The 13,897-nt window shown below is 40.4% G+C and overlaps 1 protein-coding gene across 8 annotated transcripts in view; it reads left to right on the top strand.

The window, feature by feature from the left end:
- p120ctn (adherens junction protein p120) overlaps window positions 1-13,897 on the top strand; it is a 273,656-nt gene that overhangs the window by 123,201 nt on the left and 136,558 nt on the right. The window contains exon 1 of one of the 8 annotated variants that reach the window (XM_083117640.1): window positions 4,817-4,918. The exons of the other annotated variants lie outside the window; for them this stretch is intronic. Within the exon in view, the coding sequence (XP_082973766.1) occupies window positions 4,881-4,918 (38 nt within the window). The 5' untranslated portion in view covers window positions 4,817-4,880. Of the gene's footprint in view, window positions 1-4,816; window positions 4,919-13,897 lie in introns of those variants that run through there. 8 annotated transcript variants of the gene reach the window in all.

The following is a 13,897-nucleotide window of genomic DNA, read 5'->3' as shown; positions in this document are numbered from 1 at the left end:
AAAATTATTGTTACTCGATTAGAAGATTGTTCCTATTAGTACAGTGTATCCATCCTTAACCTGTGACTACACAACGTAATATCACTCGCCGGCTCGTGCACACAGAAAAATAAATGCATCAGCTGGCATAAAAAAAATGTATGATGTCTGTAGCTCAGACGAAATGTTTGTGCGCAGCATCGAGAAAGATGCAGGAAGATACATAAAAGAAACTCATCAATTGTTGTAAAAGTTAAAAAAGTAAAGTACTCCCCTGTGCTTTGCACCACGCCATGAAGGCGTATATCGGGTGTGGAGTTAGGGCCCCGCACTTTCGTGATCGCTGCCGAAGGTGAGGGTGATGTGATCAGCACCACGCCTCTGACCGCCTTTACACCCCAGAGTTTCCTCCAGGTAGACACTTTATACGACGTTGGGTGGGCGCCGGAGCCGCTTGATCGGGTGGAAAAAATTCCCGGTTCTTCCCCGCCGGGGATCGAACCCGGGTCTCTCGCATGGTAGTCAGACGCCGTAAAGACTTATTTTTTAACAAAAAGGAAGACCCCTACGCGGCAGCCTTCCCAACACATTCAATTCATATATATAAATTTCTCTCAATTCTCATTTTTCATCAGGACAGACGAACACAAACATCCAAGTCCACCCGGGATTCAAACCCGGGACCTCTGGCATTGCAGCGCGCTGTGCTAACCACTTTTTTATTATAATTATTATTAATAAAGGAAAGCCCCTAGATGGAAGCTTCCCCCATCACACTTCATTCATTCATATCATTTTCACTCAAATTTCTAGTTCAGGACTTTTCAGGACAGACAATCACAAACATCCACGTCCGAGCCGGGAGAGTCGAACCCGGAACCTCTGGCATTGCAGTGCAGTGTGCTAACCACTCCGCCACAGAGGTCGACATAACGACTGAGCTACCGCGGCTCAATCATCAATTGATGTATTAAAGTAAAGCTTGACAAAGAAAGAAATACTAACTTGGTGTTACCTTCACAAATGATGTGGAAAAATGCATCAAACTGTAAACCTGATTCTTGGCAAAGGGCAACAAACACACTTTAGTGCATCAATCTAAGCGTTTCTGGTGCATCAAGTAGATTTGATGCATTTAGTTTTCTGTATTTGGCAGAGATCGCTAAGTGGTCAACTTTCCATCTCGCCACCGAAGTTCCCGGGGTCGTGCCCTGGCTACCCCTTCATCAGTGTCGCCTAATCGTCACTTATCCTCATCGTGGCAGTAAAGCGAAGTGAATTAATAAAAATAGAAATACATAATATCACTCGATCTACTGGCATCTCGTGAAATTTTTGTTTATGCACATGAAAGTATTGCCGACTTGATGCCCGAGAACGTTAAGTGGTCGACTTGGGATTTTGCCACCAAAAATCTCTGCCTGTGCTGCATGGATGAGTAAATGAGTGTCCCTGCACCCATGACATATAATTGTTGTCGTCCTCCCTATTAACCAAAAGCAGAAAAGCTTCATCTGTATCAACGGAAGTATTATGCAGTCTTTGTTAAATATTGCATTAGGAACGACACATACTGTCTCTCGGTAAGTTTTTCCTCATCCTGAGCAGGTTTTCGGCATGCAACAATTTAACGTGTTTCTCTTGTTTAAAACTGCAAAAGAAATATACGAAATGGGAGGCAGAAGGGATACGATACTATTTTCTGGGGGGGGGGGGGTGAGGAGTCACATTTAATATATCCCAAAATACCATACAAAAAATGCATTTTTCTTTTAAAAGAGCATTTGTTTATAGTTTTCCCAGGTTTGGGTGGCAGTAAGAAAAGGGGGGGTTATGCCGTCTCTGGGTGGCAAGTGCATTGTTGATTCAGAATAATTCAAGAATCGCCCAGTCTTTGATTGTTGACGAGATAAACCTTTAAAAATGCATCGTGTTTGCTGCATATGAACCTCAATTGCCCCGAAAGTAGCTTTCAGAAAGAGATTTTTTGGGACTAACCAATTTTGCTTGCACCTCGTGGCGGGGTGGTTAGTGTACCTGCTACGAAGTCACGGGTCTTGGATTCATAGACTGACTGGCAACATTTTAAGACAACTGGAACCGGTCTTTCTTCAACCTGGATATGATATAAAGAAGGTTGAAGTAAATTGTTACTCTTGTTGCCCATATTTAATATTAACGTATTTAATTCTAGATTTAGCGTAATTTGCTACGAACAGATCATTGATCCTTTCTTTGCGTTCGCACTTTTGTCGAAGCGTTAAAACAGTAGCCCAGTGATATCATTTTGGTTTTGTAGCGTACCCCGGAAACTGCAGTCGGGAGAAATCTAAGGTGTGTTATGGAATTATTGAAACACGGTGAAATTTCTACATTTTTACTAATTACTGAAATACAACGTTGGATGGAATATTGCCCGTTTATTTTTACTGTTATTTGGGTTATCTTCCAGTGAGGAGTATAAATCGTAGGAATTGTAGCATGTGTCTATACTATAGCAACCCTAAATTCCTCTTGACAACATTTCAAACAAACGAAGGCCTGGCGAGCGGAATAAGAGCCAACATCTGTGATGTTTCCTGTTTTGCCTTCACACTTTTTTAACTATTTTTTTCTCTCTCCCTAGTACTGCCTCGACTTTATTCGTAACGGTGGGAAATTTTACCCTCATACATGATTGCTTGTTTATAGACGAGTGACATGAAACATTTTGTTTTCCTTGGTAAGAGTCACGCCCCATCTCCACTAAGTCTGTTGAAGAAGTCGCCACCAAACAATTTCCGATAATGCAGAAGTTCCTATTCGTATCATTAATTTGAATAGTGATAATGGAGTTACCAACGATGGCTGTACGGGAGATAAGCGACACTTGTCGCGTGACTCGGACTGAGCAGTTTTCTCATCGTGTCGCTTCGGTCTGTTGTTCGCAGATACAGACTTAAGGGGCGCTTGGGACTTCGGCGTGAAACCCAACGTGTCACTTGTCGCTTGAAGCTCGTCTCTTGTCACTTTGGTCTGAAAGCTCCTTTACACTTTTGTTTTCGGTAGAGACCTTATCCACTATCTGATGTGTAGTAGATGTGTAGCCTAAATGTTGTCACACCATTTTGACTACAGCCGGCCACCGTGGTGGAGTAGTTATCACATCGCGCTACGATGTCAGGGGTCCTGGGTTTGAATCCCGGCATTGGTGTTTGTGAGTGTCCATTCATCATATCATCATCCACATCTTCGCAAATTAGACAAAAGTGGCACAAAAGCGAAGTAAAATAAAGCAAGTCAATCAATCATTTTGACTGCAATCTGTCAACCTACGTAATCCGAACTCGTTAACGATAATCCTTGGTGTTTTTTTTTATTGATCGATTTGTGTTTTAAGTCCACTTTATCCACAGTAAGGCTAATCTGGACTGGACGTAAAGTTTAAAGTGGGATCCGAACCACTATGTGCCTCCGCCGGGTATCGAACCCGGGACCCCTTGATTACAAGGCGACTAAGCTACCACCGCGCCATGATTATCCTTGATGTGTAGAATGCAACGTAAAGTAATTGGAAGTTCAAATGGCCTCACTTCTCCAGATTTCATTATTTGAGATAACCACCATCACCCCCACTCACGACCGGATCAAGAAAGTGTGGGGCGTTACCCCCACACCCCCTATACGCCTTCATGGCGTGGTGCTATGCACAGGGGAACACTTTACCTTCTTTTTTTTTACCAAGGTGAAAATGCACCTCATAACTCAAGTCATTATCATTTAAACTTTTGCCTGCAATGGAGAATATTGTTATTGTTAACAACTCCACAGCACAATTACCCAATTGTTTTGGACAAAAACAAAAAATAACCTCAGCAACTAGTCACATTTTTCTTTGTAAACGGTATTTATTGTTTAAAAGTAGTATGCAATAATTTTTCAATATCCATGTTGAGAAATTGTATTAGCCAACCCCGCTAGAGCCAACCTCCGTACAGCGCGATAAGACTCCAGGGGTCCCGCGTTCGAACCCTATCCTGCATGGGTGTTCTTTGTGAGTGTCCTGTCACCACTTTCATCATGTCATCACTTATCCTCATCTTCGCGATTAGCCAAAAGTGGCAGAAATGCGAAGTAGGATCAGATTAGACCCGTAGCCAGAATTTTATTTCAGGGGGCTCATCTTTTATCAGCAGCCGCTATCTAAAGGCAAAAAATAAAGATGATTTCTCAGTATATTACAATTTATTACAAGAAGTTTAAATCTATTTAGATTAGATATTTATTGATACCCATGTTCACAAAATAATATGTACCATAAATCATTCCCCCGAGCCCCACTGGCTACATTCCTGAATCAAATCAATCAACCACGCTAGAAGTGGGTCTGTAGATGGAATAATATGGGCAACGTGCCCTGGATTAATTGGTGGAGTTATAAAGCACATACATATACGTAATGTACAATGTTTAAGGTTGGTTTTAAAATGTTTATTCCATATTTTAAGTGCATATTTTGGGTGCTTCAATGCATATTTGACCTTTTCTTTTTAGCTCATATAAATATGACCGTTGATGAGTAACTTTAAACGCCGATCTAGGCTGCGTTGCTGTATTTTGTAGTACAAGAGTTCGTAGCTGTTCGTACCGTGCTGAATCGAATAGTTATTATAAACTGATGATTCCCATTGTTAGTTTCTGACTGACGTAGTCAAAGCTTGCGCATGAAAAAATCAAGTGCCTGTGCACATGTTGTCCCTTGCGTTTCCACATACTTCTGATAGATGGCGCCACCTGCTGTAGGCCTTTTGATTACTCAGGCTGTGTGACTTAGGCTAGTCTTATCAGAACGTCCAAATTTATCAGTATCGGTTGGAACTCTGGGGAGTTGTTAAGTGCAGTGACTTTTCGTGTGTTCCACCATGGCGCTGTGGGCCCGTGATTCGGATTTTACGTATCTGTAAGTACATTCGGAAGTGTGATGTCAATATATTTGTTTACGAAGTGGAATGGCTAAAAATAATTTGTGGTTTTAGCAAAAACATCGCCAGCGAAAGTGCAAGTGAAGATTGAGATATATTTGTAAACACTCAGGTTGCTGTTTCTATCTTCGTTATTCTACGCCGGTTCCTTACGTATTTGGTTAATTGCAACGATGAACAGAAGGGATTGTTACTGGCACATACACAACGATACATCCTTTCATAGGTTTCGAGCCTAGGACGTCTGGCCTCGCAGCGTGTGACATTGACCTGTGGCGTCGATGATCCGGGGGGGGGGGGATAGGAGGGCCAAAGAGTTCCCCATCTGATCACCAAATCTGTTCCCAATCAGGAAAGAGAATCCTCCCCTCTGACAATATATGCAATAGTTTTCAACAATCGAACTTAACAGTGAGAAAGTGATAATTGTACAGTCGCGGACACTTCTGGGTTGTAACCATTCTATCGACAGTCAATGCTATCGTTAGTACAACCCAGAAGTGTCCAACACTGTACCACAAGCATGTCAAATATTTAGGAAATGAATTACTATCCTCTAATTCATAGAAAATTGTATTTTTAAGCAAAATAAATGCGCGGTTATAAATAATTTACCTTAAATAGTACAGTTTGTTGTGAGCTAATGTTAGTGCTACCATTTCAATGGGTTTTTATTAGGTATATCTTAACATAACACTTTTGAAATATATTTAATCATGGGAAAATATTGTTTCCTCCCCCCCCCCTCTATATATGTTCAATTCGAACACTAGGTCATGAGCAGGTGACTGTGGGCCAATTTGTGTGTGTGCTTTTTCTGTCAGTATGCAACGGTACACCGCACCGGTGCCTCTTTATAGGTGAGAATAAAACTAACATTGTTTTATTTTAACGAAAGACGTGTGTCTGCATAACTACGTGGATGCACGATCATTTATGAACATACCATAATATTTTAAATAGATCTTATGAAGACAATAACACACAGGCTTGAAGAGTACAGAGACGTGTTTCTTCACTGGAAAAAGCACTGTATAGAATATATGTTATGTTGTTTTTATATACCATACCTTTATAGGAAACAACTAGAACCCATCCACTCCACTGGCTTTAAAATCCTGGTGCCTAGTTTGCCTGTGCACAGCTAATTGGAGTAAAAGGTCGCATAATCGCCAGCTTTGTATTGTCTATTTAAGGGCTTTGTATTGTCTATTTAAGGACAACCCCCCGCCCTTCAGTCCTTACAGGGACTGGACCTACGGTGGGATCCGAATCACTTTAATGTGCTTTCGTTGGGATCCATTCTGGGACCCTTTATTTACAGTGTGATATCTTTATAGAGGGTTCTTTGGTTTACTTGCATGAATTGAGAGATTTCATACCGAAGCGACACGCGATACATGTCGCTTGGAAAAGAGACAATCAACAATAATGTTTCACACGGCATGATAGGCCTTACAAGCCTGCCCTCGATTGATGAAATATTCAAGCGACGCGTGTCATTTGTCGCTTCGTTGTGAAATCTCCCTTATACACACGGCAGAACAATCTGAACGTGATCAATACCAAACTTCGGCAAATATTCCAATGCAAACGATGACTTTGTTGTGGTTCTTGCTCCATTCGTGCAGGATATTCAAGGTCGGGTGTTAATTAAGTTTATTTCCCCCACCTCTATCTCTCTCACACACACTCACACACGCAGGTATTCACTGTGTTAGAATAGCACTTTGTTTAAAGAATTCCTTCGTATGGGATCACTCGTGTAAAGGCAGCCTTAGTGATGCTATTGTGAACTTATTCGCCGTGAAATCGACGGGTAACAGATTTCCGCCCATAGTGGTTCGGATCCCACTTTAAAAGTGTAGATCCAGTGCCGATTAGCCCATCAGTCCATAAAGTGGATTTAAAACAAATTTTGACAAAACGTTTTTGTTCTTAGCACATGTGTAAAGTTCAGCAATTGTAATATAAAACCAAAGCAAATAGGAAGAATGACAAAAACGAAATGTGAATATAAGGGCATAACGTAACACACACAGTTTCCTTTTTTGTCCACGTTTTAACATATGTTTACATTGTGACTAACACAATTATGACAACCAACAAGTTGTGATAACACAATTATATCAACCAACCCGGCAAAGCTAAGAAACCATCTTTGAATCGTTTAGACATGCATGAGCATAAGGGCCTCCCCGATGGCGTAGTGGTAATGTCGTCGTGTTGTAATCAAGGGGTCCCGGGTTCGATACCCGGTGGAGGCACCTACTATGTGCCTCCCACTTTAAACTGTAGGTCCAGTCCCAATTTATCCTTACTGTGCATAAAGTGGACTTAAAACACCAACTCAATCAATCAGTCAATGTAAAATTTGTAGAGAAAATGTTTAGAAAAAATGTACCATGGTTTGCCCTACCTGAAATTGCATCAATAGATGAGAAACAACATAATTTTGTTTGTCAATCTTACATAGGATTAGATTCTTAGCCTAACTACGAGCATGTTCTGTATTTGTGTTTTTATTGAGGTGAAGAAGGTGTCAGTGATGAGGAGCAAATAGGAGTTCGATGATTTGAACACTTACAAATTACGAATCATTGGTCCTGGAGGAGTATTTGAATTTTGTAATTAACTTATCTTACATTTTATGATTGCGAATAAAATGACGTAAATGTATACGCCTTAGGACTCATGATCTCATACCTCGTGCTTTCCTGCACAACTGCACAAGATACGGACCATTACAGAAAAGCAAAGGAAAGAGTTGCACTTTTTTTTCTAAACATTGCTAAGCAGGCATTCTAAAAGTAACGGATTCCGGAAATGATGCTGTTAAGTTAGCGGAAAACTCGTAGTGACGTAATTGTTTTTCCAAGAGATACAAATCTCGTGACGTTTTTCAAAACTCAAGATTGGAAAATGCATATCCTTTCTTATAAAATTATGTCGTGGCTGGCTTCAAATTAGCTTATGATTTTAACTGTGAATGGATACCATATCCTATTATCACTTTTGGTGTTGAAGAAAATAGGGATGGTATTGAGACAGAGTCTTAACATTTAAAAAGCAAATGTCTATGTCAGACTATGTCCTTCGAGACGAGAACGAGACTGTGCCTGTCGAGACCTCAACGAGACTATGCACTTCAAAATTTGTCGAGACCTCAACGAGACTATGCACTTCAAAATTTGTCGAGACCTCAACGAGACTATGCACTTCAAAATTTGTCGAGACCTCAACGAGACTATGCACTTCAAAATTTGTCGAGACCTCAACGAGACTATGCACTTCAAAATTTGTCGAGACCAAAACGAGACTATGCACTTCGAAATTTGTCGAGACCTCAACGAGACTATGCACTTCGAAATTTGTCGAGACCTCAACGAGTCTATGCCCTTCGAAATTTGTCGAGACCTCAACGAGTCTATGCCCTTCGAAATTTGTCGAGACCTCAACGAGTCTATGCCCTTCGAAATTTGTCGAGACCTCAACGAGTCTATGCCCTTCGAAATTTGTCGAGACCTCAACGAGTCTATGCCCTTCGAAATTTGTCGAGACCTCAACGAGTCTATGCCCTTCGAAATTTGTCGAGACCTCAACGAGTCTATGCCGTTCGAAATTTGTCGAGACCTCAACGAGTCTATGCCGTTCGAAATTTGTCGAGACCTCAACGAGTCTATGCCGTTCGAAATTTGTCGAGACCTCAACGAGTCTATGCCGTTCGAAATTTGTCGAGACCTCAACGAGTCTATGCCGTTCGAAATTTGTCGAGACCTCAACGAGTCTATGCCGTTCGAAATTTGTCGAGACCTCAACGAGTCTACGCCCTTCGAAATGTGTCGAGACCTCAACGAGACTACGCCCTTCGAAATGTGTCGAGACCTCGACGAGACTATGCCCTTCGAAATGTGTCGAAACCTCGACGAGACCATGTCCTTCGAAATTTGTCGAGACCTTGACGAGACCATGCCCTTCGAAATTTGTCGAGACCTTGACGAGACCATGCCCTTCGAAATTTGTCAAGACCTTGACGAGACCATGCCCTTCGAAACTTTCGACATCTGGACGAGACCACGCCCTTCGAAATTGGGCGAGATTATGGCCCTCGAGACTGTCGAGGCAAGAAACTAAGCCCTTCGAAACTATAAGGTTACAGATTGAGGATAACTATTTTTTGTCGTATTAATATTTTGTAAATATTGGGGTACGAAATAAAAGTTCCACCAAATCCCGTTCTCAACCTTGCTGTAGGTGGTGATATCAACATCCTAATGTACCTGATAACGAGGCTGAGTGGACCTCAGTTACATGATAATTATCCAATTCACATCCCTATTGAGCGAACTTGAATTACTCGCTCCGTATCAAGAACACCAAGGCTAGGGTATTAAAGAAAGTAACTTCCTTTATCCATTGCGTGTCGTCACAGCCCACCTGAAACACATTCGACAAGGTTTGATTATGATATCAGTTTGAAGCTGTCACTCCTGGTTACATCATTGGGGTTGCCTTTTGGAGTGAGACATGCAGACAAGCATTTTTTCCTCTCTGCACAACTTAAACTAAGGCCACATACTTCCGCTTCTTTGCGACTGCTTCCTTTCTACTTGTTGTGATGGACATCAACGGCGACCCACCTCAAAATTGGTCGTGCAACTCTGGCATGTACGCCACTAAAGCGCCAATGTACTCTATTTGGTTTATAATACTGTTAGCGTGTAACGTGTAAAAGAAATGCTTTCAACAAGAAACTCGAATAGATTAGAGCATCCACACTCTGTCCCAGGAATCTCTGGAGTGAGCGATTGGATACAAGTCTCTTTTCAAGTCGTGACTCGAGAGGGCTCGACCAATGAACTCGTGAGAGGGGAAGTTAGTGCAGCCACCAGCAGTTTGCAGCAGCGCGCGCTTCTTTGCTCCGCCAACTCGCTTTATCCCTTTCTCTTCCGTTATGCGCGGCCTTTCTTCACAGATTCCAGAGACAGAGTATAAAAAAATAGTTCCTAAACTTCTAACGTCTCTTTTATTTCACTGTACTTATATCCACGCAGTCTTCCTGTTTCCATATATTCATTCATAACGTTCCCCTATTTCTATATACTTACTCATACCTTTCTCCAATTTTCATATTTTCATTCACGCCGTCCTCCTGTTTCCACATACCCACACACGCCGCCCCCTATTTCCATATACCCAGACACCTTATATCCACAAACTCTCACGCACTGCCCCCTAATTTCATATCCCCATCGTCTCTTATTCCCAAATACTCACCCTGCGACCTCATTCCATATCCTCGTCCTTACAGACTTAAGTCTTAATCTAAAAAAGAAATGTCGTGACATCAAAATTCAAAATAGTGACATGTTCACACAGAATGTGGGAGGGAGGCCAGTAGTCGCTAAAGGAATTTCCTGGTATGAGTCAACTTCCTCGTTGCAAAGAAAAAGTCAGAGGAGGAATCTATATTTGTATACTAGGGAGACAAAGCACACCATTGTGTCTCAAAGCTTCCTGTTGAAGTAAAATCATCAAGAAGAAAAAACATTTCCCGAAAATAATTTTGATTTTTTTACCCTTATCGGAACAAATCAAGTTGAGACCTTGTTTTGGACTCGTTGGAAATATAATGGAACGCATAATCTGAATCATACGTCTGTAATCTAACGTTGCGAACAAACCTACAATTATTCATTTTAATATCTAAAAATATTCCTCCTCAATTTCAGCAAAATCTCCATACATTTTCCGAATACATTTTGATGTAGTTATTTAGGCAGAAAAGTCGGTGCGATACATCACAGGAGTAAACGGTTGCATATTAAATTTAGTATATATCTGTGCGAATGATTCACACCAGGTCCTTTCCCGATTAGCCTTTCTGTGCATAAAGTGAATTTAAAAACAAATTTAAACCCATTCCGCCGGTTCATTATCTTGCGTTTCTAGAAAATGGAATATTTTTTAAATATATTAAATTATTGACATACTCATAAGTCACTTTCGTTATACAGCGAAGTTGGCTGTACAAGACAGTTGAAATATATGCATATAAATATGAGAAGAAATGACATAACATTGAATTCTGTTTACCATAAAATAATGGGAACAGTCATAATTTATATAATTTTCACGGGTTTAGGCAGTAGTAAAAACCACACAAATACTCAATCACTTCTTTTTTGGCAATTGAGTCTACGAGTTTGAAATACTGAAGTTGAATGATCCGCAAAGTGTATCTACTAAGAGTTATTTCTTGTAGTTTTATGGAAGTGAGGTAAATACATGGTCTCTTCATCATCCTTGCCGTCCTTAATGCGCCCAATAATCTCGGAATCTGTAAAGATTTGATTTCACCCTTCAGGCGCCTGGAATCTGTGAAGAAATTTTACGGAATCTGAGAATCACATCAAAATTTGCAGGAAACAGTTTCTTATTTCCCCAATGTTTGTACAGCGGGAGAAGGGGTATATTTAGTTGTATTCAATTTTGACTATTGAACACTTAAGCTGTATGACAAAATTGTTTCCAGTACTTTCTCATTTCCTCTGATTACCCACTAGTGTGTTCAGAATGAGTCTTCAAGGTTTATTCGTTCCAAAGCAAAAGTAATTTGTGGAAACCTATCTACATGAATTCAATTTTGAAAATTTACCGTAAATTTGGGTTAAAGTGTTAATATTTTTTTTACGGTGAAGGTATTGACTCTATTGAAAATTTAATTTAAAAATTCTAGGGAGTAACGTCAATCCTATACTGTTCTGAAGGAAATTGCATCATATCTTCCAGTCGGTAAATTGTTGAAAAGTTACCCCAACCTGTATTAACTTGTAGCTTCCACTGTGCCATGGAGACCTCTGAATTCACGTACAAGAAAAGTGCATGAGAATAATAATGAACAAAGTATGTACATTTATCGTTAGCTGCCTCCTGGAGTTATAATACTTCTTCATTTGTAGATAAAATGTGTGTTCTCAAGTCCAGGACTGGACAATAGTTTCAGGTGGGTATCAAACCCGTGGCCCCTTGAGGATAAGGCTGTGATGTTACCTCCGTGATATCGTAGCTGTATCCACAGATATCGTTCAAACACGCGAACTGTTAGTACAGCCAAGTTTATATGTTATATTGTCGAGGATAAGGTAAAGAATAATGGCTGCTTTCAACTCTGGAGTAGGAAATGCCAATTACTAAACATTCATTGTGTTAACGTTGAATAACAAAGGAATACGCCCGTAAGTGTGACGTGTATATTTCCAAAATTCTTGGAAAGCTTTATCAACACCAAGCGTGCAACAATAGCTTTTTCTTTCTACATGCACCTGCTTACGTGCTAAGGCTATGTTGTCAAATACCACATGTGCCAATGTCACTGGAACAGTTTCCTTGGAACACGATAATGAAGTTTTTGCCTGACTACGTCATCGCACTGGTTTGACATCATTATAGCAGGCCTCCTCTATTGCGTAATGGTAATGTCGTCGCCTTGTAAACGAGGGATCTCGGGTTCGATACCCTGTGAAGGCACACACTTTAAACTGTAGGCCCAGTCCCGATTATCCTAGCTGTACATTAAGTGGATTTAAAACAAACTTTGAGCTTGTCTTCGTTATAGCATTCGAGCAACGTGAAATCTGATTACTTCCTGTATCATCAATTAATTGTAATTTTAATGAAGAATACAGATGTTGGGACTAGGTTTTTGTGGAACCAACCAGAACACACACAATACCATCAGTTCATAACAATTTGAACTTTTTACACGCCCAAGTGGTCTAGCGAAAAAATTTGGTGCACAAAATGACTCTTATCTTATATATATATATATATATATATATATATACAATGATCCGGTCACATCCTTTCGTTGATTTGATTTTCACTTAAAGCTACGTGGATAGTTGTAGTGGGCTTTATGTTATTCTCGTGGAAATGAAACTGTTTTGTTTACGGACAGTATTATCAGTGAGCATAGCTCTGACCTTATCCATTAGAATTTGAATCACAGCCTTACCCTTTGTTCCCATATTTTGTATTTGAAGACCGTAATAATATGTCGGAGAGGTTCATACGATTGTACGATATCAAAGTTCGATATCGCTTGAATGTCGATATAGAGTATCGAAAATATTGACGTCGATATCGGAAAAGTTAAATATATTTCAGTCCGAAGTGTGAATTGCAATTTTAATTAACAGAAACAGAGTTGTTTTGATCGTTGGATAAACAAAAATAGGAGCCCCAGAACTTAACGCAGTCGTTCGATCTGTAGTGAGTACTTCTCAACCACTCCCTGCAGTGGTTGCCGTCGTCGCCTTGTAATCAAGGGGTCCCGGGTTCGATACCCGGTGGAGGCACATAGTGCTTCGGATCCCACTTTAAACTGTATGTTCAGTCCCAATTAGCCGTACTGTGCATAAAGTGGACTTAATACCAAATCAATCAATCAATCAACCACTCCCTCTTATCTAGGAAATAAAAAATAAGTGAGATTCATTGGTGGTGGTGTACTCATCATGAACAATTCAAGCGCAATGTTGTGTATTACGGCCATTGTCGTTCTCAATAATATCGGTACCGTCGATAATACCGATTTTAAAAATATCGACTCGATATCGAAATATCGCACTGTTTCAGCGATTGAAAACAAGGTTGCCGCTGTTTTGTGTTGCCTAAAACTCACTCCATTCCGCTTGAGGTTTTTCTGTTCCCTTTAGTCCCTCCAGGCAATTGTTGTTGGCGAACTTTTAACGAAGTGTTGGGCGCTTCTTTCCACAAGGGAGTTTTTTTCCTAATCTGTTGATAAGCTTATCTAATTGCAGGTAATATAGATAACTTATTAAACGGCCAGACTGTCTCTGGTGTGCAAAGAGTTATTGCACCACTCGCATTTTTTCAGGGAATGCCTCAACATTGAAATTGAATTTTATTTTCACATAATTCCTCATCTTGCA

This window comes from Lepisma saccharinum, chromosome 2, assembly GCF_977018435.1.
Source record: "Lepisma saccharinum chromosome 2, izLepSacc3.1, whole genome shotgun sequence".
In the NCBI taxonomy this organism is placed as follows: domain Eukaryota; kingdom Metazoa; phylum Arthropoda; class Insecta; order Zygentoma; family Lepismatidae; genus Lepisma; species Lepisma saccharinum.
The sequence above is the reverse complement of the archived record's forward strand: the minus strand, read 5'-3'. Positions and strand labels throughout refer to the sequence as shown.